General features: G+C 48.3%; 9 protein-coding genes across 9 annotated transcripts; 4 read left to right on the forward strand and 5 right to left on the reverse strand.

Annotated features, from left to right (window-relative positions):
• Positions 1-1,078: 1,078 nt before the first annotated feature.
• DEU56DRAFT_456967 (uncharacterized protein) lies at positions 1,079-1,780 on the forward strand. Its single transcript, XM_041346321.1, has 2 exons — positions 1,079-1,656; positions 1,712-1,780. Exon 1 carries the CDS (start codon positions 1,094-1,096, stop codon positions 1,640-1,642), a length of 549 nt encoding a protein of 182 aa, XP_041206600.1. The 5' UTR covers positions 1,079-1,093; the 3' UTR covers positions 1,643-1,656; positions 1,712-1,780.
• A 665-nt stretch (positions 1,781-2,445) lies between these two features.
• On the forward strand, positions 2,446-4,807 carry DEU56DRAFT_814182 (uncharacterized protein). The gene is made up of 6 exons (XM_041353718.1): positions 2,446-2,514; positions 2,571-2,749; positions 2,801-3,192; positions 3,246-3,471; positions 3,524-4,309; positions 4,363-4,807. The coding sequence occupies exons 2-6, from the start codon at positions 2,639-2,641 to the stop codon at positions 4,396-4,398; spliced, it is 1,551 nt and encodes a 516-aa protein (XP_041206601.1). The 5' UTR covers positions 2,446-2,514; positions 2,571-2,638; the 3' UTR covers positions 4,399-4,807.
• Positions 4,808-6,702: 1,895 nt separating this feature from the next.
• DEU56DRAFT_740139 (uncharacterized protein) lies at positions 6,703-7,032 on the reverse strand (the record flags this gene model as incomplete). The annotated part of the gene is made up of 2 exons (XM_041348785.1): positions 6,703-6,854; positions 6,912-7,032. The coding sequence occupies 2 exons, from the start codon at positions 7,030-7,032 to the stop codon at positions 6,703-6,705; spliced, it is 273 nt and encodes a 90-aa protein (XP_041206602.1).
• A 2,875-nt stretch (positions 7,033-9,907) lies between these two features.
• On the reverse strand, positions 9,908-11,398 carry DEU56DRAFT_814187 (uncharacterized protein). Its single transcript, XM_041353719.1, has 4 exons — positions 11,251-11,398; positions 11,149-11,200; positions 10,742-11,097; positions 9,908-10,682 (listed from the first exon to the last, which is right to left on the reverse strand). Exons 1-4 carry the CDS (start codon positions 11,381-11,383, stop codon positions 10,132-10,134), a joined length of 1,092 nt encoding a protein of 363 aa, XP_041206603.1. The 5' UTR covers positions 11,384-11,398; the 3' UTR covers positions 9,908-10,131.
• Positions 11,399-13,295: 1,897 nt separating this feature from the next.
• DEU56DRAFT_814193 (WD40-repeat-containing domain protein) lies at positions 13,296-15,620 on the reverse strand. The gene is made up of 5 exons (XM_041353720.1): positions 15,446-15,620; positions 15,296-15,395; positions 14,879-15,224; positions 14,391-14,824; positions 13,296-14,330 (listed from the first exon to the last, which is right to left on the reverse strand). The coding sequence occupies exons 1-5, from the start codon at positions 15,520-15,522 to the stop codon at positions 13,650-13,652; spliced, it is 1,638 nt and encodes a 545-aa protein (XP_041206604.1). The 5' UTR covers positions 15,523-15,620; the 3' UTR covers positions 13,296-13,649.
• A 1,111-nt stretch (positions 15,621-16,731) lies between these two features.
• Positions 16,732-19,264, reverse strand: DEU56DRAFT_953982 (major facilitator superfamily domain-containing protein; the record flags this gene model as incomplete). The annotated part of the gene is made up of 10 exons (XM_041359198.1): positions 16,732-17,302; positions 17,359-17,617; positions 17,673-17,928; positions 17,980-18,362; positions 18,417-18,540; positions 18,595-18,701; positions 18,754-18,870; positions 18,924-18,985; positions 19,034-19,087; positions 19,140-19,264. 10 exons carry the CDS (start codon positions 19,262-19,264, stop codon positions 17,158-17,160), a joined length of 1,632 nt encoding a protein of 543 aa, XP_041206605.1. The 3' UTR covers positions 16,732-17,157.
• A 712-nt stretch (positions 19,265-19,976) lies between these two features.
• On the forward strand, positions 19,977-22,786 carry DEU56DRAFT_814206 (P-loop containing nucleoside triphosphate hydrolase protein). Its single transcript, XM_041353721.1, has 11 exons — positions 19,977-20,534; positions 20,593-20,704; positions 20,755-20,941; positions 20,994-21,075; positions 21,125-21,213; positions 21,260-21,347; positions 21,399-21,573; positions 21,633-21,790; positions 21,851-22,384; positions 22,439-22,559; positions 22,615-22,786. The coding sequence occupies exons 1-11, from the start codon at positions 20,133-20,135 to the stop codon at positions 22,752-22,754; spliced, it is 2,088 nt and encodes a 695-aa protein (XP_041206606.1). The 5' UTR covers positions 19,977-20,132; the 3' UTR covers positions 22,755-22,786.
• A 298-nt stretch (positions 22,787-23,084) lies between these two features.
• On the reverse strand, positions 23,085-25,332 carry DEU56DRAFT_457309 (Metallo-dependent phosphatase-like protein). Its single transcript, XM_041346322.1, has 13 exons — positions 25,108-25,332; positions 24,868-25,051; positions 24,589-24,811; positions 24,501-24,532; positions 24,348-24,436; positions 24,162-24,296; positions 24,078-24,096; positions 23,978-24,019; positions 23,759-23,915; positions 23,646-23,704; positions 23,456-23,581; positions 23,323-23,392; positions 23,085-23,246 (listed from the first exon to the last, which is right to left on the reverse strand). The coding sequence occupies exons 2-13, from the start codon at positions 24,959-24,961 to the stop codon at positions 23,093-23,095; spliced, it is 1,200 nt and encodes a 399-aa protein (XP_041206607.1). The 5' UTR covers positions 24,962-25,051; positions 25,108-25,332; the 3' UTR covers positions 23,085-23,092.
• On the forward strand, positions 25,232-26,481 carry DEU56DRAFT_981945 (uncharacterized protein; the record flags this gene model as incomplete). Its single annotated transcript, XM_041359867.1, has 2 exons — positions 25,232-25,641; positions 25,706-26,481. Coding segments are annotated over exons 1-2 (900 nt in total), but the record flags the coding sequence as incomplete, so codon positions are not given.
• Positions 26,482-26,515: the final 34 nt, after the last annotated feature.

Consider the following 26,515-nt stretch of genomic DNA (forward strand, 5'->3'; position numbering starts at 1 on the left):
TGTTTGGCTCAGAAGGTGTAGCCAAACAACCGCACAAGCTTAACTCTATTTGCAATCCTAGTACTAGCTTATCAATATTAGTATCATCGACAGATCGCAGACTGGTCAGTCTGCGAGACGACAGTGTTTTATGGTCCATCTTCCAAATCGCGTTCTTCAGCAAGGTAAATAAAATGGTCGTCAGGACCCCGGCGTCGCATCGAGTCTACTGCCGCCTGCGTTCAAGGCTTGTGTTAAACCTGGAACTGTCGCGCTGACAACCAAGGGAGAGGATGGTTCTCCGCTTAAAGTCCTATCGACGACCCGGAGTTTAGGGCTTTCCTCCGTGGTTAGCCTATGGCCAAGATCCGTGAAGCCACAAGCACAATTCTGCTCCACCTAGTCTTCGCATGTTCCGAATCAAGTTTAGAAGTGAAAACTATCGTAACTTTCCCTCGTTTACTTAAATTTGCCTCCGCTTTATCGCGGAGTCTTTTCATGGACGCCCCTTCGCTCATATCGATTCTGGGTCTTCAAGTTTCGAGTCAGCTGTATTCTTCAGGCCACGACAAGCTGACGGTCGAGCTTTGATGCGGTGCAACTTGCACCGAGGGCGCCTAGAGAACGTACACTTCAGAATACGCACGGAACGATGCTCGACGACGTACCACTTAAAACAACGAATACCCTTCTACTTATTTGGTCTGCGTAGTAGGGGAGACTACGAACTGATAGTGTCGGTTTCAGCTCTCTCGCTAGATTCCAGACGCGGCTTGACATGGGCTATGTGCCTTGGACATCAATAAATGCTGTATTCCTGTAGACACCGTGGCTAATTGTGGTTCGGCACCGACAGCCAGCGATCACTCAACAAGGATACTTCTGCTTGGGAGTGTACAGCGTTGACTGCCACACTCTATTCCGCGTCATTGCAATGGCTCGGGTCCGCTTTCGTGGATAGGGCCACCGTTACTCTGCCATGAAGTTGAGCGCTAAAAGCCCGCTTTTGTAAAAAGGTGGCTGGGTGTGCCGATGACTCGTTTCGGGCAACGAGTATAAAGCTCCACAGAATATAGATCATTGCCCTCCATCGTCCGATAGACCAGCCACGCTAATGTCTTGGTTACCATCCTCTACGGGTCACAACGTCAAACCTCTGGACATTGAACTCCAAAATGGATCAGGGATCGGCAGCAGTTTGGGTGACAGATCGCCCCACCAACGCATCGCTTTTTCTCTGCGCAGGTTTATGGTCGCTCTCATCTTGTGCGCTGGATTCGGGGCTATTGGAACATTCAGTTCCATGATCGTTGGGCATAGTATTCTTCAACCCTACTTGAGTGGGTTCGATGTCTCCATACATTCCACCGCCAAAGTCGGTGCAGTGGGAGGGGCCATCGTCAATGGGTTGCTGCTCCCTATCATGATATCATTTGCTGCATCCCAGCAAGCGGTGACATCCCTGATATGTTTAGCTCTCGTTACAGCCGGTCTCCCCACGACGGTAGCTTCTAGCTGCGTAGGCGTGGTCATCCTTTGTCATATTCCAGGTGGAACACTAGATATTCCCAATGCAGTGTGCGCAGCTGCTGTGGGATATTCTGTCCTCACTTCTCCGATTTTGCTAGTCACCATTTATTCCGTAATCCAGGGAAGCAGGTAATGTTGTACTTCTGCGTGAGTTTGCTGTCATCTTCATGGCTTTTTATGCTGATATTCTTTTAAAAAATAGCGGTGTACATATGACATCGGCCCTCAACCAACGAGCTCGATTATGAGTCTCATCCTGAGCTGCGGCTGTTCTCACTTTTATCCATGTTGCGAGTATCCCTTGATCACATACACGGAATAAGAGGGAATGAGACACGTTGTCATGCCTGTGATTCAGAGAGTGCCCGATGATACAGATAAATATTGACTCTGCCTGTCGCTGCTGCACCTACACCTCATCTCAAGCATATTCTGTTGCGCAGGAGAATTACAGGTTGTCCTCGGCGTCATACGTACTTTTCTACCCCTACTAGATAGTTCCATGAGTTCATGTATCCCTAGAGTTCGCGCATTGACTCTAGCCCACACAATTCTGCCCGGAATTCTCCTTATGTATGTTGCATGTAGGTTCTCCATGACATACTACATATGGCAATGTAGTTCTCGTTGCATGGTTGAATTATCAGTGTTCGAGGCAGTTTTGTGCATATAAGGCTCACTCCCATAGTGAGATATAGCCATCTTGAAGGTGATAGTATGCTTATAAATTTTTATATCGTACTAGAATAAATTTCTCCGGTGCTACTTTCTTGCTAGAATCACCTGTGGTGAAAGAAACACGACAAGACGCCCAAAGTCGGGACCCACAGTACAAACTGGTCTAACACCCAAGCGACAGAGTGTGAAAAGACTTTGACCTGGTTTGTGCACGTGACCATAGTGGAATGTTACCGTGGGAAAAGGTGTTGAGTACTTAGGAGAACGTTGTCATTGATCATACCGGCGATTGAATCTTTCATTGACAAGGTCTTTCCAGCGTGATCGGTAAGTGTTACAAACGATTTTGCCCCATATAAAACTTCTCGTTGAATTCACCATAGTGCAACTCACACAAAACTCTGAATTGACTTCAGTACTCAGTGACAAAGGGTCAACTTCAGCCTATGTCATGGACACCGACCAGCAGGGAAACGTTGAGACAGCATTCAGTCTTCCCAACGAGTTGATCGCTATAGTTTTCGATGAACTCGATGTAGCATCCCTTCTGAGATGCAAACAAGTATGTACACATCGCGTCCTACTCAAACCTGCTGCTCACGCTGAATTCCAGGTGTGCAAATTGTTTCATTCAGTGATCACCGACAATGTGCAACTTCTCTACAAAATCGAGTTGTTTTTCGGACAGTTGGAGAATGGAAGCCGTTGTAATCTTGATACTGCTGGCCGCCTTCGTGCCTGTCGAGAGTACCAACAGGCTTGGAACAAGCTATCTTTTCCAAACTCCGGACTCATAGACATGCAGGACGGTCATGCTTGGGAATTGTCCGGGGGAGTACTGTGTCAAGCTATGCGGTCAGGGCTTACATGCGTACAACTTCCCTGCAAAATCAAAAACATTCCCGAGCGGGAATGGACTATCAATGACTTGGGATTTGAGATTCGAGATTTCACCGTCGATGTGTCCCAGGACTTGATTGTCGCTGTGGAAATAATAGGTGCCATGTACGTTTCAACGCTTGCAAGTTGTGAGAGGCACACCTGATACTGTGGCGCAGCCCGAACTTGTCATGCAACATACACCTGAGAACTCTAATGACCGGCGAGCATCATCCAATGTCTGCCGTGCCCTTCGTGACGCACCTGCCATCAGACATGCATGAGGAATTCAAATTCCTCATTCAAGTTTGCGGTTCCCGCCTTGCAGTACAGTTTCAAGAACACGGGGATGAACCTAACTCTCAGCTAGTGGTCTGGGACTGGAAATCGGGTCAACAGAAGCTCGTACGTCTTCCACGCTTACTGCTGCAGGTTGGTTATTGAGAGTCGCTTTAAGTTCATTCGAGACACAGACCTCCGATCTTTTTCTTTCGTCACAGAAGACTTGCTTTTGGTCGCCGTCGTGTTGAATGACGAAACGCCCCCCCGTCTGGACATCCTCAGTATCGACAGCCTCGGCGAAGAGGCATTGGAGTATAAGGATGTCAGCTACATTTGTGGCCTGGAGTATCCAAAGATGAAGGCCGAAGTCATGGACATGTTGATTCGATCCGAGCCGACTCCAGGATGGTCCCCTTCGCAGTCTGTCCAACCTCCATTCTTCTTTTCTCGCAGTAACCGCATTTTCACCATCACCATGCGAGTCTCTCCCGAAATCAATTCCACCGAAGAGTGTACTGTGCTTATCGTTCCATTATCCACTGTCATGGCCCAGGTTGAATCGTCCCACGATGCACCGAAGCGTATTGTCCCATGGACGCAATGGGGCCCAAATGGCTCTCATATGCTCCTTCGCAGCCCGTCCGACGCCTGGGTTTGCTACGTCTACGGCATGAAGTTCGTCCAACTTCTGCGATGGAATCAAGGAAATCGTGCAAGAGTGTATGATTTCAACAAGCACTCAGCGAGGAGGGATGTTCTAAATGAACAAAAAACGGAACCGAAGCTTCCGTGGAAGCGCTTAGGAATGGCGCAGTCGCTGAATTCGCGGTGTTCCGCCTTTGATGAAGAAGTGTTCACTTATCTTCCTGGCCGTGTTGCGATTGCAGATATGATGCCAAGCAATGCACCTCACAACTGGGAGGCGGCTATGATCGGTGAAGACAACATCGTCCTGGTTTCTGTGAGTCTTCTAATACGTTGTGTCTTGCTGTCGCTTACACGAAAGCTGCTTAGCCTCATGCTAGGAAGTATGGCTATGTCGCCATGTAAATCGGGAGCTTGCCGCTCTGGACGGTCGGTATCTTTGACACTGTTTCTCTAACACGCTTGAATTTCAATCAATTTGTATACTACTAGGTCTAATCAATTGCGCCTTGCAAGATGGATGGCACCCTCCTGCCGTCAGTGACACTCAGTTTGGGCCTTGTTGTCTCCCAGACGCCATGACGAATATTTTTAGTGCGCAAAGGGAAGATTATCTTGTTTACGATTCAGTTTGCAAATCCCGATGATTTCCGTGGACTTAAAGAACGTCATCTTTCGTAGTGTGGCGGTTTCTCTGCCCATTCACGACAAATGCATACTGATATGAATCCACTACGGCAAGATTTTTGGCTGTTGGACTATTTGAAATTTGAAATTTGAACCTGGAAACCCGCCACAACACGATGCTCTCGTCAACGGGACGCCTAGGACGATTGTCTGGTCTGGTAGCTCTTAGGGTCTTGGCTACTGAATAATAGGTCCCGACTCTCCATCATGCCTTCACTGGTCTGTTGTCCTCGATTACAGCGATGTCACGGATTTCACGACAATACTTCCCTTTTCAGGGTTCACCCATTTTCAGCTGCGGTAATGCAAGAATTTGTTGACCTAACGTCCCCTGTCGCGCATTATGTACGGAGACAGAGCCGCGGAGCGAGACAGACTGTCACGGACATGTCAACTCTGTCACCCAAGCGCAAGCGCAGTCCAACTTCGAACCTTTTAATAACCTCGGTCTGCAACCGACGTCGAGTCGGGTCGACATGTGACGCCATCGGTACGCTGTTGATATGATTATGCTGTCACGGTGCAGATTGCAGCCCGAAAGTAATGATCTACTTAATCGACGGGGGTATGTATCGTGCGGGTGGGGCGATCAGATCCGCGGAGGGAGACGAGACATGTTATTGTCAACTTTAACATATGATGAAACGGATGCGGATGTTGCCAGTGAGATTGAACTTAGGTGCACGTCCCTATTGCCTCGGGCCTGCGCTTGTGTTTGCACTGGGCTACTGTATCATTGAAAGTGACGGGCGTCCGCGGGTCACTGACGGGCCCGGGCCGCCGGCCACAGTGTGCGGCGTACATACCCCACGATGTGAATGTTATACGTTGTTGATCTGCTGTGCGCAGATTCCAGACTGCATGGAACGAGCTACTTAATCGACGGGGGTATGTATCGCGGGTCGGGGCGATCGGATCCGCGGAGGGGGACGAGATGCCATGTAATTTGTCGACTTTCACATACTAGTATGACGAAACGAATTTTGAGCTTGAGCTGGATAAGTGCAAGTCTCTATAGCCTCCGGCCTGGGCTTGCGTGTGCATTGGGGGTTGCTGTATCATTGAGTCCGCTATTAATCTGCTGTGCAGGTTCTAGCATAAGAATGGTCAGCGCTCAGCTAGCTCACCCGTGTAACGGGCGCGTCCGCGGGGGAGTTTCTTGATTACGGTGTACGTACATACCCCATGCTGCAGCTAGCGCTGTGAATGATCACCGACGCCAATGATTAAACTCGGCAAAAACTTTGTGGTGATTGTGTCCCATCGGTGCCATGTGTGTGGGTGCTTATCAGTCTCGAAATGTTGCTATGCAGTACTATGAAGTCTTACGGCTTTCTAATTACGTCCCCCCTACGAGATTCACCAAACCAATTGTTAAAGTAGCATATGCGGGAAGTGATGTTGCCAAAAAAACCAACAACATCACCACAAACAATTTAGCACAGGCTCGATGCAGTTGCGGGCACGTTTTAACAATCATAGATTATCACCAAAAGGCTACAAAGTGGGATGCAGTACAACAAGGAAAAAAGACAATAAGGACATTACGTTGACAAGGCCGGTTGCCAACGCACAGCACCTGAAAGGTATAACACAGCAAAACGATGCAAGAATTATTATCAAGAATTGGCAGTGAAGGGACCGAATCGATAAAAAAATGTTATTGTATGAATGAGGGAGCTAGAACGAGGCCAAAATAAAGTGAAAGGCACCGAAAAAATTAGGGTATGCAGGGCCAATGGTATCTATGGTCGAACTGAGATGAGATGTTGAGTATGTCGGCTTTGAAGATTGGCATAGTGGGAAACGAGGTGGGCAAGATGGAGCATGTGGTTATCGTGTCCACATCCAGGAATATCCAAGACCGAGCGAATGCGTATGAGGGAATATCCAATTCCAACAGGCGGGAATATCCAAGACTGAGCGGATGCGTATGAGGGAATATCCAGTTCCAACATGGCATGTACGACGACAAGGGAGTTTGGCAGACCCAAGCGAAGGGGCTGTGACATAACACCAGGATTAAGGTGAGTCGGAAAAGGTATGGGGGAGACCTTTGTGACGCTTCCTGCTCCTTTCGTGGCGTCTGCAATCACTCTGATTGAAGAAGGCCTGATCACAGCCATGAATGTTGCAGACGAATGGTCGAACACCACTGTGAGATTGCATATGACCTAACGGATCTATATCAGCGAAACCGTAAAGGAAGTAATTCAGCAGAGAGAACTCACGCTTCAAGCTAAATACAGCTGTGAAGGTCTGCCCACACTCGGAGCACTTGTGGGTGGCGTCGTGGCGCCGACGTTTTTGATTGGCTTCAAGCATTGCTTGACTCGCGACAGGACGAGTCATATGAGATTCTGAGCGTGAACGAACGTGTCTATGGACAGCCGGGGGTTGAAGATAAAATGAGGAGTCGCTTGGGGTATGGCGGTGTCCGAGAGAAGCTGAGCTCTCTCGACGCATAAGACCTGATTGAGGGATCATAGGAGACATGCTACCATCGGAAGAAGGGGTAGTAACATCAGACCATGGAGACAAAGGCGACTCATGACTAGGGCTAGGGGAGAGTGTGCCATAAGATGAGGATGGCGATGGCGTATGCGTAAATATAGGTATAAGGCGCATATTGTCAGCTGCATTCCGATACATCGTCATTTGAGATGATCCAAACGGATCAGGACCACTGAGGTATTGCGGAGGAAACAAATCTTGCGATTGTTGAGTTGTTTCGGTGAAAATGTCGTCGAGGTTGAAGCCCTCGTTGCTCAAATCATCTAATGAAGATAATGGATGATTCAAAGGTTCAGCTGGAAACCTGTTCAGCTTGAGCATAGACAAATTCAGTGCATCGACTTACATCCTTCGTGAGAGAAGAGTGTAGAAGACATGAATGACGGATCATTGTTGTAGATGCCGTATGTAAAGGAGTCAGCGTCGAGCCTACGCGAGTTGATGTATGAGTCGAGAGTTCACGACAGGCAGTATAGCAACAAACTTACTGCGAAGGAGCGTGCCCCACTTGATCAGACCCAGAAGGTGATTCTATGTGAATGTGAGGGACTGGTGTGGCGTGCATATGATGAGAGGGAATGTTGTTGGTGAAGGACATTGTAGTGATGAGTTGGGATCAGAATACGGATCGCAAGATTGTATTTAAGTGCTCAGCCCCCCCTTGCGAATGGGTCCTATTTGGGACAGCGCTGAGGCACTATACAATCTCACCAAATTTCGGCAAATTCTTGTAGACGCCTGCCTCCACAAAGATCTGACGAAATGTGGTTTAGATCTGACGGATCTTGGTTTGCATCTAGGTACCAAAAATATCAAGAGCAGTCGTTGAATTGATAAACGCCAAATTTGACGTCTATTGTAGACATCAGCACACATAACTTGGTTGTAACCCACAAGTCATGCGAGCGCAATCACCACCGCGAGTGGGAGAAATGAGAGGTGAAGCGCCTTGAACCTCTACATGGAAGTTCCTTGGATAGCCTTGACACTACCGAACATGTGACGGGCCAACCAACCAGCCAAACGGCTGTGCTTTCTGTAGAGAAGTTCAGAGTAGATGGTTGGGAGTTTGGGTGAGGAAACGGTTTACACAGCCACTACAGTCATCCACCAATTCACACGGGCCAACTACGCGCTAGCACTATATAGAAATGCATCCTTCACCTGCCACATTCCAAGTTGATGAAAAATTGCCCTCAAGCCGCACAGATGCGTAACGACGAACACCTTGTATAAGCACAGTTTATCGGATTATGTTGTATTACTGGCATACACCGCTTTCCTTATCCTGGGACCTGCATCGCCGCAGCATGGCCTTCTTCCGATGATAATGGAAAAAAAAACAATATTTAGGTATGCCATACTTTCACAGCCTCCAATTTTATTTCCAGTAAATCATACAGAGTCCCTACTGATTTACTTCAGAATATTCTTCGTTGGGCTTTTCATGAATCACCCGCCAAACCAACGCCAACCGATACCTAAACAGTATGCCGCGACTTTACAACGTGTTTAGTGGCAATGCATTTTCCACATGTCAACTCAGGGCTGCATGCACAGACGAGCATAGCGTCTACATAGCGTCTATTTCCGTTTCACGATTGAAATTTCCCTCCACGTCACGCTTGCCAGCACACTCACACAAGCACCCGTAAGTGATCATAAATGGTCAGCCGAGATGAAAGTGGCGGGGCAAGATCTCTCCCTGAAATTGGGGTACGCTTCCATTGCGTTGGCCTTAGAATTCAAGGGGGTCTTTTTCTTGTCTCGTAACAAGAGCTATTACGTTTGGCGTACATCGGCGTTCCCCGCAACGGAATAGTCCTTATTGACCGACTGGATTTTCAAGATTCCACTGGGCCGTGGTGGAAAATCCCATCACGCAGATCCCCGTTTCACCCATGATCGCGCTCGTCCTCGTTGAAGCAACAGGCACATCGTCAGTCTCAGGCTGCTTGAAATTGTCGCAATGGCACGTCGAGGAATGTCAATTTTCACATTCGGTTATCTGTTCACCAAGAGTCGAACGGGGCTTAATCCCCTCGCCGGTTGCTTATCTTTATGCAAGTGATTCATCACGCAAGTTCTTCTGGTCCGTTTCCTTCGTTTTTAGTCACCAGTCTAGGTGTTCTCCGACGCGGCCACAACACAGACAGCTTCGCTTCGCCCACCACATTCGGTACGGCCTTGAGAAGGATCTCTCATTTCCCGGGACCCACCGATACCACTCGTGTAATGTGGAGATTGGTCAGATATAGTTCCGAAATTACACATGGCTCAAGACGTGGCCACCCACTGGCATTCTTGGGCATAGACTTTACAGAGCCTTTCGGTGATAGACGTAAGGTGGCCAATTGCCATGAGGTTTGGGGTATATTTTGATCTCGTGATTTCCCGTTTCCGGAGCTTCGAAGGTTATAAACATGGCCAGGGTACCTGACAACCAACCACACAGAAGAGACACATGCCAGGCCAAATCTCCTTTTACAAAAGTGAGTGGCGAATGAGCTCATCTCGATATTTAATGATCGGGGACAATCAAAAGCTTCGGAACGACAAGTCTATGTCCATGGATCTATATGTAGTTTATTATATTTCCACTATGTATGTCTTTACATTTTCTAGAGTGGAGCAAAGGAAGATTTTCACCGTCTAATGGACCTCGCACGATTTGGAAGGCGCGCAATCACCAAAGGTATAGCCTTTTCGACTATGTATGTCTTTACATTTTCTAGAGTGGAGCAAAGGAAGGTTTTCACCGTGTTAATGGGTTGGCAAGTTACAATTTATATGCGGAAACGCCGGAGCGCTCATCAATGCATCACGCTCGAGTTATCAATTAGAAGAACCTGGGCGGTGTTCTAGCGTGTGGAAAATTACTAGATAAAGGACAGTTGGCAAGGCCGGAAATCAGTCAAGATACCGAGTCTGAACTCGTCAATCTTCCTCGTCACTCCCGTAGTCCGCCACTCCCAGCCCTGAAGTCAATGGTTTCGGAGGCATTGTCTTGGGATTTATGATAGCTAGCGAGACGCCGTTCCGTTTTCTTATTTCGGCGAAGTACTTGAGACCTTCCATTGTGTCGGCAGACAGCAGACCAAGGGGCTGAGGTGCCGTCGCTTCTTGTGGCGGCGGCAGGTCGATTCGCCGCCGTTTTGGCTCTGGGTCCTCAATCGCGCCAGATTCCGGGTCATCTACCACTTCTCCCTCGTCATCCAGCATATCCCCATCTTCTAATGCACGGACAGCTCGCATGGCATCGACAATACGAGGGTCCATCCGCGCCTTGATAGCTTCCTGCCCGATCTCCTCCAGCCGCCGCTTTTCTGCCACCTTCTGCACTGGATTCGGATCCTCGGTGGCCCATCGAACGTTCAAAATTTCGTCATTGTCGAGAGATTGACACGCCATGGCCTCTTTCGCAAACTGTGCGCCGAACTCTGAGACATATGTCACGAACGCGACACTACGGTACTGTAGCACTCGGACTGTAGGAGAAGGGGACGTCTGTGAGATGCCGTTTCTTGAGAGGTTTCCAATAACGTACTGCGTTCAATTTCGCCCCACTCTTTGAAGTGTCTCGTAACTATCTCTTCTGTCTCCGGACCTGGACCGGTCTCCTTGATTCTACCGACGTACAGCGTTCGATTTTGTCGGTTGAAACTACCAACACCGCCCATGTCATCTCTGTAGTCCGAGAATTTGTCTCTAGCGAAACAGTCTTTACTCGAATCAGGTAATGCATTGTCGGGGTCGGGGAGAGTGTGAAGGTAGTCGCACTCCCATCCGTATGGGCAGCACCCACGAGCATAGAATAGACAACAATAACGAATCCCAGTTGTGTTTGCTCTTGTCAGGCCTGAGTCCTTCTTGATGTTGCACCGAGTTTGTGATTTTACTTTGCTGGAGCAGAGTCAGACAATGAATAGAGAGATAAACAAACATTAAACTTACTTGGAGTAGTTATCTTCGCGGTCGCCTCCAGCCCACTTGTTGTACCAGATATCTGCAATTATGCTCGTAAAGAGTCCTCTATGACAAACATCATTGACTTACTATATTCCTTCCCCGTCTGAGGGGTCTCCTTCCTCTCCACATCTCCTGCTTTGACTTGCTTCCTCGCAGGCTTAAGCTTTTTTACTGGCTTTGGTTTTGCCACCACAGCTGTTGTCATTTCGTCGGTGCTCATGATGAAGAACTTGGCTAGGAATCTGACTAAGCACTTGATTGGTCGAAAGGAAAGCCCTCATTCGCTTACTAAGTTATTCAACATGACCCCTCTTTCAGCTTCACAAGTTGAATGTTAGTCACTGAGGGCGAGTCTGGACCGCTGAACCTCGGCATATTGTACAGCTTGACCATTCAATAATGCACGTCCTATTCGCATCTCCGTCGTTGCCCCACCGATCCTGTCGCCGACGTCGCCTTACTGACGGTTTATCCATCAGATGCGACACGCGTTCACGAGTAAGTATAACTTCTTAACTCTAAGTTGATGACAACACCGCGGCGAGTATGCGTCAATAATTGATCCATGAGTTCCAGAATCCATATTAATATCGCGATGTACCGCCCCCACTGCAAGTAACGCACTTACAACGGAGATTAGTTGACTGTTTGCGTCAAACGGATTAGAGCTAGTTAATGAGCCTTGTAGGTTTAAATTTCCTATGTAACCGATGTTCTCGAATGATGGAGGCAATCCAGGTGGTACTTCACCGTGAGATACGCGGAGCATGCTTGATGTCTTCTAAGCGTTGTCTAAGCGCCTTGGTTTGGCATCTATGGATCATCCGATTTGATCCAACAGGACCTCCTCGAACCCCCTGGTCGGGTTGGTGAAGCGCCCATTGGCGGTCGGCCGAGGATATTCAGTTCTGGAAAGAAGAGGGCCGCAGTTTGACCTGCCAGAAGCTAAAATTCGCCATGGAGAACCCGCGCATCAACATTCTGACATCATGCCAGACACTGCAGTCGTCAAATCTTCAGCACCCGGCGGCGGCAATTACACGCGAACATGTTCACGGAAACCTACGTGCTGTAGTTCAAGCGAAAGTCCGCGGGATACTGACGATTCGAAAATCAATCTGGATTGTCTAGGTCGTAATGTTGTCGAGGAAACAACTGCCTACATCATAATCATTGTGTTGCAAGTAATCTAGCTAAGCTCGATCAGCTAAGCACGCCGCTTATCCTTCGCTGGTCGCCCGTGGCAGAAGGAGAATACAAAAGGTTCTGGGATGATACGGTTGCTATATGTCGTACATCCGAGTCGGGCCCGCAGTGCAGCACGGGTCCCGGACTCCTAAGTATCTTTGAATTGGGTATGTATATATGTTTATCCTTCCAACTCGCAGTGCCATACCTTAGTCGGACTTGTTTCACGGCAATCGATGGAGAATGTGACGTACTACGGACACCCGCAATGTCGGATTAAGTCAACGGTTGGATCAAGATACTCGAGTGCACGATCCAAACAAAATCATAACTAGATGCCAAGACAAGACATTCAAACTTTCGCAGTTAGCACGGAAGTGACTGATTGATCCGTTCAGAATGAGATCTAGACTCATCATGAAGTGAGATCGCCTGAACTCCAACTCTATTCCCATGGCCGTTGCAACGGCGTACTCAAGGGTTACTCGCACGACGCAATACCTAGCGAATCGGGATCAATAATCCACATTCCCTTACTTATCGCGCGATTTGAAGTAGCTCTTGGATTAAGCGCGTTAAAAACTGGATAGGATCCGAGTCCAATCATTGAACGACTGGCAATCTGCGAGATTCTTGCAAGGGACAAGGGATCGATTGAGCGCCTTATCATTGGTTGCTTGTGAATAATCTCATGCACTTGAGATGGGTGCGTCGGTGATGTTTTTATTGGGCACATGATCCGAGTCAGTTGGAACTGTTGGAACTTCGATTGAGTCTGGGGCGAAGCGATGATGCGGCAGGCTGTACATGCCACATCCCCTTCGGGAACAAAATCCGATACCTGTCCAACGACACTTTCCATCGCAGAAATTCTACGGAAATTCTGCCACAGAATAGCCCCAAATTAAAAATCGAGAAAGAGCGATACACAGCAGAAATGGATACATCATGAAATCACTAGCGTGGTTGGTATCAAGTTCGTGAGTGTGTACATATACAGACATCAGAAAACAGAATATAGAAATGCAACTAGTACGGTACATGAGATGAGCATGACAGCGCGGCCAGACACGAAAAGCATGACATGGGTAGGTGGACATGAAGAGACGACGACGAAGATGAGATAAGACAACAACATGATCAGTAAGAAAGAGAAAGAGAGTAATAAATAAAACCACTTGAGCACAAAAATACATGTGGCCCGCAGAATTAAACCGCCAGTGTCTGTAACAAGTCCGAAAATCGTGAAAGGACATACGTGCGCATTGGAACACGCGAGGGGAGGCAAAAACGGAGCACTAAGCCCACTGTCCACTCCCCCACCAACGTTTTTCTGAACCGTGCACGGTCCACTCAGCAACACCAGCCGTCGTCGCAACATATAGGAAACCTCCTGTTGGGTCGAAGCATGTCCCTGCAATATCCATGTCTTCGTTTTCTGCCACATTTCCTACACGTTCGACTTCTCCTTCCTCCCCATGCGTTCGCCGCGGAGTGCGCCGGTAGGGGTGGAATGAGGGTGTCATGGGGCGGTACGGGGGGCTTACAGGGCGGTACGGCGGACTTGCAGGACGGTAAATTTGGGAAGAGAGAGGCGATGGGCTGATGGGCCGATATGGGCTTGGGGGGCGGTACGAGTTTATTGGAGGTGGCGAGCCTCCACGTGACAAGCAGTCCACCTCGAGCTCATCGAGGTCCATTGTATCGCCCTCATCACCGCCACCTGTCCGATCTGACATCCTAGAGGGCGGTGCGCTCGTCCATGACGTCGTCCGGGGCAGTGCACCGTGCAGAGGTATGACGACAATGCCGTCGTCGCGGCGTGCGGCACGTGTACTCAGTCGGCCTCCTGAGTGTCTGAGTGAGGGAGGGGCAGGTGTATGAGCGGAGTTTGTTTTGCTGCAAGAGAAGTTAGGCACGTGGATGATTTCTTCGGTTTCGAACGTTCGAGCGTCAAGTACGTGCAAGAGATTTGTGTGCTGAATAAATTATCGCGATCAGCTTGAATACAAACGACGAAACTCGGAACTCGTGCACACCTCAGTATACGTCATCACCTCATGTCCAGCCCGCCCGCCAACTCCACCACACCCGAACTTGACGCTCCGTGCGCCCCATCCTGGCGCACGTGAAGCTCCGCGTGTCCAGTCCCATGGGTCATCACTCATCCACCCGCTGTCACCACCGCCCCTTTCACGACTCGTATACAGCACCTTCAGCGGCTTTGTGCTCCGCACGTCCCAGATTGCGATAACTCCTTCTTGACAAGCGACAGCGAACTTAAGTCCGTCGGCGCTCCATGCGGTGCTAAAGGACGCTACGAGAGAGATGGGATGGAGAGAGACAGGGGGCGGGATCTGTAATGTTGTGACGCGATTGAAGGAAAGGCGGGCGCTGCCTGAAAGGGAGTGAAGGTAGATCCGAGGAGAGTCTCCGACTGAAAGTAGGGTGCGGCCGTCAGGCGATATAGAAGCTGTACATATCCGCAGGGTTGAGTTAATTCCTCACATGGGAGACGATAACGTACAGTGATTCACAGGCTCTTCGAGTCTGAGGGTCCCACAGCACCTGAGGTCCTGCGGCCTACGGAGGGGTACGTCGTATAGGCGAACTGTCCAGTCATTATTACTCACGATGAGCCGTGGTTCGTGAGAACTGTTGAATGCGCGTGCAAGGAGAACAGAATTATTGATGCTTCCACTGAGCTTGCGCGAGAACTGCCAGAGCGGACGGGTACGCGATGGACTGTGAAGTGAGAGGTGAATCTCGGTGTCCTGACCACCTGCTGCGAGGAGTGTATGTGGGGAATCAGAAAGGTTTAACGAGGAAAGCGTGTTTGGGACAAATGCGAGATCAGCGATGGGCCTTGGTGCCTAGGAGCCACACATGAGAATCGTCCTGCGAACCTCACATCACATAAAGGCAAGGATAAATGAAAACGCACCAGGTCGGGTGTATGAAGATCATGCTCAATAATCGAGTTTTTATGAACGTAATTGACGATGCCCGCCTCGCGTGGACATATGATTAAATCTCGAAGCTGCCTGCCGAGTGGTTTAGCGGTGAGCAACTATGAAGGAAAAAAGAAGCGTACACATGGCCGATGGTAACGTCTGCTGGTGCGATTACACTCGGAGTCGTCGACGCCAGTAACGACGAAGTGCGAGCCATGACTAGAAGTGCTAGCCTTACTGGCAACTTGAAGATCCTGCGTGTGACGTTGAGAACATCAGCTACTGGTGCTAGCCAAACGCGGCCCGGATCCTATGTCATCTGTCACGTGCTACACCAAGCCCAGGCCAAGCTCCGCTCAGTCTCCACTGCCAACTTTTTAGTTTGATGTATTACATTTACCAATGCCATAACAGCTAGCTCTGCGACTTGGACTCGAAGCCACCCAAGGTAACGAAACCTATTTTCTCCTCGTATATGTCTTTGCTCCCACAAGAGCGGGGAGGAGCTTTTAGACAGAGTATGACAGACAGAGGAAGGAGGATGGCATTGTTCAGTGAGTCCTCCTCACCAGCTGTCCTGACAGAGAACTAAACTTTGTGTTATCTGTGACATACCAAGTGTAGCATCGCTTGGGGAGAGTCTTGGGACAAATGTCATGAGGAAGTGAGACAGCATCCTGGTGTATAAGAAAAAATGCTTCAGAAACGAACACGTTGTTAATAAGGTGACCTAAGTCACTTTAAGTTCCCTCTTTCGCCCTTTTGAACATGGACACCTTTGAAGTTCCTAACTTGCTAATATCACTTATTATCCCTCGAATTGCAACAGGATAGTGCGAAGTACCGCAGGCATTTGTACTCTCACGCGTCTTCCAGCCACCCTATCAATTTTGGTCACTGGCAGGCCAGGTCCTATAGTTTTTCGGTCCGTTGAACTCTTTCGCTGTTTGCATGATTTCTCAGCTCACTTTGACCATTGATCTGGTCGCTGCTATTAGATAAGCCGAGATTGGTTCTCAGCCTGATATTTCTCCAGATGGACCACATTTTCTCATAATACTGCAGTCTGCAGATTAACTGTCAGCGTCTTTATCAATTTTAATGCCCGTTCATTTGAATGACGTACAAAGCCCAAGGTTGTAATATTCTGTCCTCACCTACCGCTGCGTGCGTGCGCTGCTGTTGGTGGAAAGGCAAAAGTATTGTTGCTCTTCTAACTGGGAGGCTTGTAAATCGTCTCAGGCAGCGCGACAATTCTCTCCTTTTCCAGAACACGTATGCCACATCTCGCCCTCAGTTGCAGGAACGTCTCGATTTGCGGCATACCGGTTGAAAAGGCTGAAATCATGCTCATGGTCAACATATAGACTTGCCTTTGACAAAGCACATGTGGCTGTGACTGGGAGGGTCGTTAACGACGGTCGCTGATCACTCTAGGGCACAATTAGTTCTGAGCACCAGCTCGCTCGACGGGCAAATTCGAATATTCACACTTTCTGGCCCTCGTGACGCAGCGGACTTCATAGATACAGGTCATAAGCTGCGCAAAGCTCAAGAAAGCTTTTGGCTATGCGCAGTAAGGGAATGGACTTCCTGCCTGTGTCCCTCCGAAAGACCAGTGTGAGGAATAAGTTGATCAATTCACTTGTCACTAGTGTACTACATAGTACTGATCGTAGACATGACGCTCCACAACCAGTAAGTTCGTACAACTTTAATCTCTTTTTCTTGAACACTGAAATAAGCGGCATGCATGTACTTATATACATCGACTAAGTGTGATACATAAACATTAGTCCGCGCTGTGTAGAAAGCAAAATAATGATAATATTGCAACACAGTACACAATTGCTTAGGAACGAGTCGCTTCCGGAACCTCTTGGATGTAGCCTTCCTGCTCCTCATTCGAGATATCTTCAAGCGATCTCTGTTTTGTCTCGGGAATGAGAAGTGTGGAGAAGATACCAGTCAACATGAACAGAGCGAAGATCTCCATACTACGAAATCAAATTTAGCTTCCGGACACGGATCCGAGAAAGTTCGTGCTGCTCACATGTGTTTCACAAATTGGTTCGTTCCGCCGATGTTGACCAGCTGAGCAAAGCCGACCTGGGAAATGATAGCTCCGAGCTTTCCGGTGGCGGCAGAGATACCGTGGCCTGTCGAACGGTAACGAGTGGGGAAAGCCTCTCCAGGAATGACGAAAGTGGTGGTGTTGGGGCCAAAGTTTTGGAAGAAGTTGGTGAGGCAGTACAGGAAGACAAATGCCTTCTTGCCCGCGGCGGAGGCGTTCAGTGCATCATAGCCGAAACCTGCACACAAATCCTCAGTCCCATGTACGTAATCATAGTGGTCAAATGTACAGACCCATAATGACGAAAAGGATTGTGAGTACGGAGAAGCCCATCAGTTGGATGGGCTTGCGTCCCCAGGAGTCGATGAAAAGGAAAGATACCCAATATCCTGGAATCAAGCCCGCCACGGAGAGGATAAGGTTGCCGACACAAATGTTGTACAAGTTCTGGTAAACATAAAGTGACGAGGTTTTGATACCAGTGGGACTGCCAAAGTTGATTGCCGTTAAGATGATCGCGCTGTTTAGACCAAGGCCATAGAAAGCGATCTGAAAGCGAATTTTGATTTACAACTTCAAAAGAGCTAATTTAGAACTTACATCGAGAGCGAACCAGGAGTAGGAGGTGCCAATCAGGACTTTCATGTTCTTCCACTGGCCGAAGTACGCAGCAAAGTCTGAGCGGGTTGCCTTCGGGGCTGTGACACGCTGAATCGGAGCGCCTTCGTCCACGACGTGCTTCCCGGGTGTCAACACGTTGTTGACATCTGCAGTAGCCTGTGCGACATTACGCTCGATATCCATGGTGAAACGGGGAGTTTCAGGGATTGTGAGACGGAAGTAGAGTGCAATGACACCGGGGACGCATCCAAGACCAATCAAGAGACGCCAGGTATAATCGACAGGGACAGTGCATGGGAATGGGGCACTGAGGATATCATTTTTGTATGCTTGGACGACGATAATACCGACAAGGGCAGAAGCTGCGCTCGGGATGCATTAATTAAATCACTTTAGGAGAAAAATGATCAACCGACCAAATTGACCCCATCCTTGTGAAGCGAACACAGCAGTCATAAGACGACCGCGTGAATGTGTAGCGGCGAATTCTGAGGAAATGATGGCACTCAGAGGGTAATCGCCACCGATTCCAACGCCCATCTATGGGCAGAAAGTTGAGGTACAAACATTCCAAAAGTAGTTCATTGCACTTACAATGAAACGCCAGACAATAATCACGCCGAGAACGTTCACAGCTGGGGCCTGGCCTGCGAGAGCCTGACCGAAAGTCGCAATAATCATGACCATAAGCTCGACGCCATCTATAACATTGGTTAATGAAGGTGATTGGCTTGGACACAAATTTACACTGACACATCCTCTTACGGCCCACATGATCTGCGAGCCATCCAAAAAGGAGCTGACCAACCAAGTTTCCAACAGGGGTTGCTACCTTAACCCCCAAAGATTGGTTGGTGTTAAGCTGGTTGGCTTCCGATAATTTAACCCAACACCTTCGGGAAAAAAGGGGGTGGCATGCTCACCTGTGTGACCATAGACGTAGCCCAACATTGTGGCGGCGATGTTGATGGCAAAGATATCGTAGCTGGCAGCAAGTGAGCGGAGGTGAGCGTAACACAATATAGAAACTTACGCGTCGGTAAAGAAACCTACGCCAGCGACCAGGCAAACTTTGACATGGAACCACCTGGGGCGAAATGTATTTTTGCGGAATTTAAGTTAAGAGTTGTGAAACTTACGAGAAGGGTGCATTGTCAATTTCTGCCAGAGCAGCGCGGCGGCGCTCGTCCAACACAGTCGCGGTAGTCTTCCCCTTCTCGTGGTACGATTCATGGCTGGATTGTTGGTCAGGGATTGCAGCCATTGTGAGTCAGATTAAATCTCTGAGAATGGGGGGAAAGCCTGCAGCTGTTGCCCGCCCAGATACGTTGTCATTTACATTTATACCGCATAGATGATGTTCACTGCATTCTCAGGCCAAGAAGAGTGATCGTACCCGCCCTGCTCCATTGTAACGTTTATATGATACCCCATTCTTAGGCGGACACGTTCGTCCGTCTGTAGCCAATAACTGCGCTCAGGACTCAAGTACACCATCACGGTCGTGACCTAGTATGAGCTTGTTTTTAGGCCGTGTGAGAACCTCCGGGCCCCTGGGTAAGCAACCAAGTTGACCTGTAGTTGGCCTGATCAACATAAGGTATGACTCGGACTCCGGCGGAATGTCAGTAAAACGTTTGCTCACAGCCTCATACATGCCAAATATCAGTGTCAGATGACTTGGATCCTGCTACAGTTATTGTTAGTAACATATACATTGCAAGGACAGCAATTGGAGGTGGAAACCCAGGAAAACTTTAGAGCTAACTTTATCTCCAGGGACCAGGTTTTGGATGCGGTCTTTCTGTTTGCAGTGGCAGGGTGTTCCCTGGTGTTCCCTTTCGAATAAAACGACTGCAATATTTAAGTAGCATGTACGCCGAACATGCTTGAAACAGAAAATCTGCAGCTTAAAACTTCTCGGGAGCCGAAGGATCTATCTGTACAAGGTTCTGGGGAAATGAGTGCAGTTTGGGCACAAATGTTTTAAAAATTAGATTAGATAATAATGTTTTCCTCGAGACCGAAGTTTCACCAATTCAGCTTCGGAAATTCGGAAATACAATATTACTCTTGACCTACGCAGAGTCGCCAACGAGTCAACGACAGTGTCAAGGCCCATTTGTTCGTCCATGTGGACGAGAACGCTTCTCACTCCACGGTTCGTCTGTCGTTCAGCAACCCTTCGAGCGTTCTCCAGTGCCGCTACTTCCCCACGACTTGTCCCACATCCGAATCACGGGTTGAATGGAAGGCCTTTGAGGAGTCTATATGCACGCCCTTCATCTTTGAAGTTGACACCTTTCAGCTCGACTTTCACATCCTCTTCCATTCTCTACGCGAATGACGCGCCTACAGCCACTAGGAAGGTTAACGTTCCGAAGTCGGTTGATTCCGACAATGTGTCTGTAAAAGAGCAGAGAAGAAAAGATTGGATTATTGTTAAACGACTGATGAGTCATGTCTGGCCGAAAAATGACTGGGGCACACGCGGTCGTGTTGTCCTTGGATTTGGGCTTTTGATTGCTGGCAAGGTTCGGTGTGCTGCACAGAAAACCAGGAGGTGACTGAATCCAAGCGTAACTTCATCAGGTGTTAAACGTTCAAGTGCCCCAGCTGTTCAAGACTGTGATTGACGCGTTAAACCTAGACGTAATGGCCGACTCTACGGTATGGGTCGTTGCAGGTTCTCTCATCCTCGGATGTGAGTCCAGAGCTATGTGAATTCATTACTTCTTATAACAAATCGTTCAGATGGGGCTGCTCGTACGGGAGCTACGTTATTCGGAGAACTGCTGAACGTTGTATTTGCCAATATCGGTCAACAAGCAGTTCGCAAAGTCGCTAGAGAGACTTTCCAACATCTCTTGAATCTGGACCTCAAATTCCATCTCGCGCGACAAACTGGTGGGCTCACGCGTGCAATTGACCGTGGTACCAAGTATGTTATGCGTTCCGATAGGATAATACAACTTCTGAATATCGTATCTCAGGGGTATCACATTCATGCTTCAGGCCATCATTTTCCGCATTTTCCCGACTGCCCTGGAGATATCTATGGTTTGCGGAATACTTGTGAGCAAAAAACCGATTCAGTTTGCTTTTTTACCCACCACCAAAATAGACTTGGAAATTTGGTTGGGATTTCGCCGCAATCACTGTCACTGCTTTAGCTGCATACACTTGGTTCACTGTTCGTACAACCTCATGGAGGTCAGAGTCATTTATCCTATCCAGCCCATTTGCTCAATTTCATCAGAACTCAATTTCGCCGCGATGCAAATAAAGCAGACAATAAAGCTGCGACCGTAGCAATTGACTCGCTAATCAATTACGAGGCAGTTAAGGTATCTGTTTATTGCATGCTTTCGTCCTTTGTTTGGTAAACTCTGTTGCAGCATTTCAACAACGAGAAATTTGAGATCGCACAGTACGATAAACATCTCAAACAATACGAGAAATCTTCCGTGAAGATCACTACATCTTTGGCCTATCTGAATTCCGGCCAGAACATAATTTTTTCCACGGCGTTGACAGCTACAATGTTCCTTGCCGCACAAGGAGTTATGAAAGGTATGTTCGGCCGATGTTTTATGAATAATACATAATTAATCTTAGACCACCGTGATCAGGGACAATGACTGTTGGTGACCTCGTCATGGCGAACCAATTGATTTTCCAGCTGTCACTGCCCTTGAACTTTCTGGGTAGTATTTATCGCGAGCTGCGTCAAAATCTCTTGGATATGGAAGTATTGTTCAATATTCAAACTGAAAATGCTCCCGCCAAAGTACGTTAGAGCTTCTTCATTATCACAAACGTTATTTTCCGACATCTTTTCCTTGCAAAGGATAAAGAAGACGCAAAACCGCTTACATTGAAAGGCGGTTCCATTCGGTTTGAGAACGTGAACTTTGGCTATCATCCAGATCGGCCCATCTTCCGCAACTTGTCCTTCACCGTTCCTGCGGGCAAAAAAGTGGCGATAGTTGGCCCATCTGGATGCGGGAAGTCCACAGTCTTCCGCTTGCTGTACCGTTTCTACGATCCATCTTCTGGTCGGATTTTGGTAGATGACCAGGACATTCACGAGACACAGCTGCAGAGCCTTCGGGAATCTATTGGTGTGGTTCCCCAGGATACGCCGCTGTTCCATTCCGATATCATGCACAACGTGCGGTACGGCCGCCTTGATGCCACAGACGACGAGGTAAAGGCGGCTGCAATGAAGGCAAGCGTTCATGATACAGTTGTGGGTCTTCCTGAAGGCTACAAGACCACGGTCGGCGAGAGAGGTTTGATGATTTCTGGAGGGGAAAAGCAGCGGTTGGCGATCGCACGTGTGTTGCTTAAAGATCCTCCGATCCTCTTCTTTGATGAAGCCGTAAGCTCCGTGTACCTGATCTTCATATGGGCATTCCCTCACTGCAATTTCCAGACGTCTGCCCTAGATGCTCACACAGAAACGGAGCTCATGCGGAGTATCAACAGCACGTTGCTCGACAAGGCACGGACAAGCATATTTATTGCCCATAGGCTCCGCACTGTGGTTGAAGCAGGTGAACCTCAACTGCGCTTTATTTTTGCTCAAGCATACTGATAGCTTGGTCGTAGATTTAATTATTGTGCTTAAGGATGGCGAGGTTGCGGAACAAGGCACTCATGAGGAATTATTACGCCTAGGCGGTCTGTATCATAATATGTGGGTCCAGCAGGCCTCTGATAATTCATTGGAGAGCTTGGCCGAGTCTTGAACTCCTGGTCAATGCTATCAAATATGCGGAAAGAGTCTGATATTGAACGTGCATGGCATCAACTTTCCTTTGACCACTATTTTCCCGACCAATTGGAGCTGTCCCATTCATCGTCACAAATAGTTATCCTGGCGGGGCTGATGGGTTGTCAGTCGCCATTGAGGATGGAGAAGTCATTCGCAGATGTGGCTGTGGTTTTAGACGCGTTGGGAAGGAATTTCAGCAGTTTCATGATCACTTGGATTTGCGCGAACTATTCTTGTACTGAAAACGTGCGTGACGTCGTGGTTATCCCTATGGGCAAGTATGTACAACAAACGTGAGTCACCAAATCACTGTCATCGATCATAGTTTCTGTCCAGTGTGACTCTTGCCCTCGTTTGTCCGTCCTCGAACCTTATCCACGTTTCAAGCCCACTAGCAGGATCTGCAGAGGAGAACACGATATTTCGTACACCGTGGCCCCATCCTGGGCTATTGTAGCCACCGTATCTGAAACATCAGGCATAGAATGAAGTAGATGATAAGAATGTGCTGAACCGAACGGGTTCAGGTGAAGACCACATACCCGGAGTGCTTGTCGAAACAAAATATCACATCCTTCGAAGGCTCACGGGCACACCACTCGTTACCATGATCTGTAAAGAAACCACACATAGCTATATGATATATGACAAGATATGTAAATCTGGCAGACTTACCGTGCCCAGAGATTACTGCGTGTAGGTTTTTGATATTGGTGTTCAATGCATTCCAGAACGGTTGGTCGTTTCCGGCTGATGACGGGTCAATAGTGGCTTGTGTTGATCCCTGGCCTAGAGTGTCGGCTGAAAAAATACATGGAGGTGAGAAACCGGACGATGACAGACATACTTGTCTGATTTCTCTCACCATTCAGCCCTGGGTTTCGCGTAGTGTTCAATGTCTTTTGAACGCTCTCGATTGCATGTCTTTATTTATTTATTTGAGGACGAGAGCATAGCGATTGGATAAAATCCACTTACGGAGGTATGTGTACAAAGGCTAATGCTCCTCGCTCTCTGCCTTCTACTGAATCCCACACAGCTTCCATTGCAGTCGTCTCGCGCTTGATCCATTCCGCTACAGAGGCGTCCACCCAGTCTGGTAGCGGCGCGGATGTGGGTCCAGGAGACAACCCACCTGGTAGTCGAAGGGTATCAGTAATTCGACCAAAGGCTTACTGGCAGAAGGCGGGAGTGTACCTCGGGAGTCGAAAAACCACAGGATCAAAGCAGGCGTCAAATCTGTAAAAAAAAACAGTCAGGTAAGTAAGGATGAACGATCCCGTCTTTAGATACGCACCGGCCGCTTTTTCGTAGATCTACAGATGAACAATCATATGTACAGTCAATAATCTTGATTTGAAAGTCACCCTCTGAAACATACAGGAACCCAATATGTGCCCTGCCCTCCCTCCCCTCCGATACCAGGTGGTGCAGCGCGAGTGTAGCTCAGAGGACTAACGAGCTGTTCCCGTCGTATTTCTTCAAGATGCGTAATGTTTTGCGAATTGTCATGATTCTGACAAATATCATTTTAGTCACATATATCTCTAGTGACAATTAGACCCACCCCATGGGTAGAAGAGAAGGGGATTTGTGCTTCGTTCAGAGGAACCACTATGTGATCGATGAGAGTGGTGGAATTCTCCCGAAATGTATCTATGCAAACACGGGAATCCCTGTCATTAGGGGTAATACTTAGCCCAAGTCAATTTGAGCACACTTTCGCCAGTGATCAGATCTCCATTCAGTACGCTGGAGGAATACTGTGTCGTTACTAACATTCAACTGGTAAGAAATTGATGCCATACACGTAGTCAGGCTTCTCATCAGCCAGTACAGTGCGCATCAGTTGTGCGCTATTAACATCTTGTTGAGGCCCCCATTCATCCCAGGGATTTTCGCCATAATGAAGATCCGAGAATACGGTTAGTTTGAAAGTCCCAGAAGAACCGAAGGTGAGACGTGGTTTATCAGGATACGGGTTAAGATGAGAAGGTGTGTCAATCGCTAATTCCACCTGTCTTGACCATGCTGGCAGAATCGTATGTGCAATTTGTATAAGTATAAGTGTCTGGGATAATACATACCACTGGATAGACTTGGAGACGCTGTCACCATTCCTGCACAGAAAAGAGCCAGCGAAGTGACAAGGATTCTTGCATACAAACACGAGAGGATCATGACCCGAGTCGTTTAGCAGTCAGTGGGTCCCCGGCTTCAAGGTGGAGGGTAGATTGCTGGTGGGTTTATCTTTCCTTTCTGATGCTATTCCTTTGTCTAATTATAAGCACACTGTGAGTTGCTGTCTGAGCGTGCCAAGTTCAAACCTTAGCTGACGTGACTTGTTCTGTTAGAATAAGTTTCACACTGGGAGGGGGCCTGAAATGCAAGTAAGTATGTTGCAGAAGTGACTGGTACATGGGAGTACCAGACCCGAGTGGCTTTGCTGTGGTTTATGAACAGGGGTTGAGCCGGACGTTGAATAATTTAAATCGGCGCGCTTACATAAACTGAGCTCAAAGAGACACCACTTTGTCAAGCCTTTCTATGGCCGCTCCCCAGCTTCAATCTAAAGGTTGCTTCGTCGCAAAATTTGGCGGACATTGTGCAAAGTTTTGGATAAAGAAACCTTTATTGATTTTGCTTTATGCCCACTCGTTCATCAACTGTACAGTTCTTTCCCTTTCTTCCCGTGCACGTACTAAGTAGTCTGCACGACTGGTTCGAAGGATGGCATGATCTCACTTAGGGATACTACCTTACCACTAGGTAGGCCAGCAATTACACTGGCCCAGGACTCGGTCCCAAGCACGCAGCTAACGTTTCCTAGTAGTTCGCAAGCGCAGTCAGTTCTTTCGCCTGTAAGATATGCCACACGCCCTGTTCATTCGTGATCTGACGTACAAATTTATTTCAATAAAGCAGCTTTTGAGTACCACGTCTACATCATGCTTAGATACTCTCCCGCCCGGTGTTGGATCCAGAGAAGTTAGAACTATCCCGAAACCGCTGCCTAAGCGCCGACTCAAGGAATCTTCACTATCTGAGCACATCAAAAATCGCGACCTGCAATGGTTCAAGGCACATCAACAGCCAGCAGCTGCTCGTGATACAAATATTGCAAGTCCTGTGGTGGATCCAGCCGCTCAAGCTGGTATGCTTGTGGTGTTGAATGGTGTAGCAGAAGCCCCTGCTACAGATAAGTTAAGGCCGTCTTGCATGCCAGAGAAAACACCTCCAAGGTCGTTACCCAGTGGACTGATGACAGCGATCGAGCCTACAGTTGTGAAAACCACACATCGATCGAGTACTTTCGCCCAGGTTCCAGAGCCTGTAGACGTCAAGCAGCCAAACGAAGAAAAAATCATATCCACTGCAACTGGTGTTGCTACGAGCTACCCTCAACCGCAAATTATGCCTCGGGATTCAGAAATACATCCCTCAGGTCCTACGAAAAACACGGATTCCCCAGCTCCAACGGAGCCACCTGCGACACCCTCGGACCAAGTAGGAGTCAGAGATTTCTCATTGTCTCCAGTCGCCATTCCGCAGGTCAAACTTCGGAGATTTGGAGGGGATATGGCTGTGATGATGTATCGGCGGGGATCAGCTCGTGGGACCTTTGAGGTCACTTTCAACCTCAATGATATACGTTATCTCCAAGTTGCTCGGTGGGTGAAGCGCAAGGAGTTATCACTAACGTATGTGACATTTTCTCTTTTCTGGACGCAAATT

This window comes from Suillus clintonianus, assembly GCF_016758775.1.
Source record: "Suillus clintonianus strain FC179 chromosome Unknown DEU56scaffold_55, whole genome shotgun sequence".
NCBI classification, from domain to species: Eukaryota; Fungi; Basidiomycota; class Agaricomycetes; order Boletales; family Suillaceae; genus Suillus; species Suillus clintonianus.

Coding starts and splice junctions, on each gene's coding strand:
- DEU56DRAFT_456967 (XM_041346321.1), top strand. CDS start 1,094: ATGTCTTGGTTACCATCCTCTACGGGTCACAACGTCAAACCTCTGGAC.
- DEU56DRAFT_814182 (XM_041353718.1), top strand. CDS start 2,639: ATGGACACCGACCAGCAGGGAAACGTTGAGACAGCATTCAGTCTTCCC. Junction 3,193..3,245: donor GTGGAAATAATAGGTGCCAT/GTACGTTTCAAC, acceptor ACTGTGGCGCAG/CCCGAACTTGTCATGCAACA. Junction 4,310..4,362: donor ACAACATCGTCCTGGTTTCT/GTGAGTCTTCTA, acceptor AAAGCTGCTTAG/CCTCATGCTAGGAAGTATGG.
- DEU56DRAFT_814187 (XM_041353719.1), bottom strand. CDS start 11,383: ATGAGCACCGACGAAATGACAACAGCTGTGGTGGCAAAACCAAAGCCA. Junction 11,201..11,250: donor TCAGACGGGGAAGGAATATA/GTAAGTCAATGA, acceptor GCATAATTGCAG/ATATCTGGTACAACAAGTGG. Junction 11,098..11,148: donor CGCGAAGATAACTACTCCAA/GTAAGTTTAATG, acceptor ACTCTGCTCCAG/CAAAGTAAAATCACAAACTC.
- DEU56DRAFT_814193 (XM_041353720.1), bottom strand. CDS start 15,522: ATGGCTCGCACTTCGTCGTTACTGGCGTCGACGACTCCGAGTGTAATC. Junction 15,396..15,445: donor GACGTTACCATCGGCCATGT/GTACGCTTCTTT, acceptor ACCACTCGGCAG/GCAGCTTCGAGATTTAATCA. Junction 14,825..14,878: donor CGAAGAGCCTGTGAATCACT/GTACGTTATCGT, acceptor GGATATGTACAG/CTTCTATATCGCCTGACGGC.
- DEU56DRAFT_814206 (XM_041353721.1), top strand. CDS start 20,133: ATGTGGACGAGAACGCTTCTCACTCCACGGTTCGTCTGTCGTTCAGCA. Junction 21,076..21,124: donor CTATGGTTTGCGGAATACTT/GTGAGCAAAAAA, acceptor CCACCAAAATAG/ACTTGGAAATTTGGTTGGGA. Junction 21,348..21,398: donor TCAATTACGAGGCAGTTAAG/GTATCTGTTTAT, acceptor ACTCTGTTGCAG/CATTTCAACAACGAGAAATT.
- DEU56DRAFT_457309 (XM_041346322.1), bottom strand. CDS start 24,961: ATGATCCTCTCGTGTTTGTATGCAAGAATCCTTGTCACTTCGCTGGCT. Junction 24,437..24,500: donor AGATCTGATCACTGGCGAAA/GTGTGCTCAAAT, acceptor GTGTTTGCATAG/ATACATTTCGGGAGAATTCC. Junction 23,705..23,758: donor GCCTTTGTACACATACCTCC/GTAAGTGGATTT, acceptor AAATAAATAAAG/ACATGCAATCGAGAGCGTTC.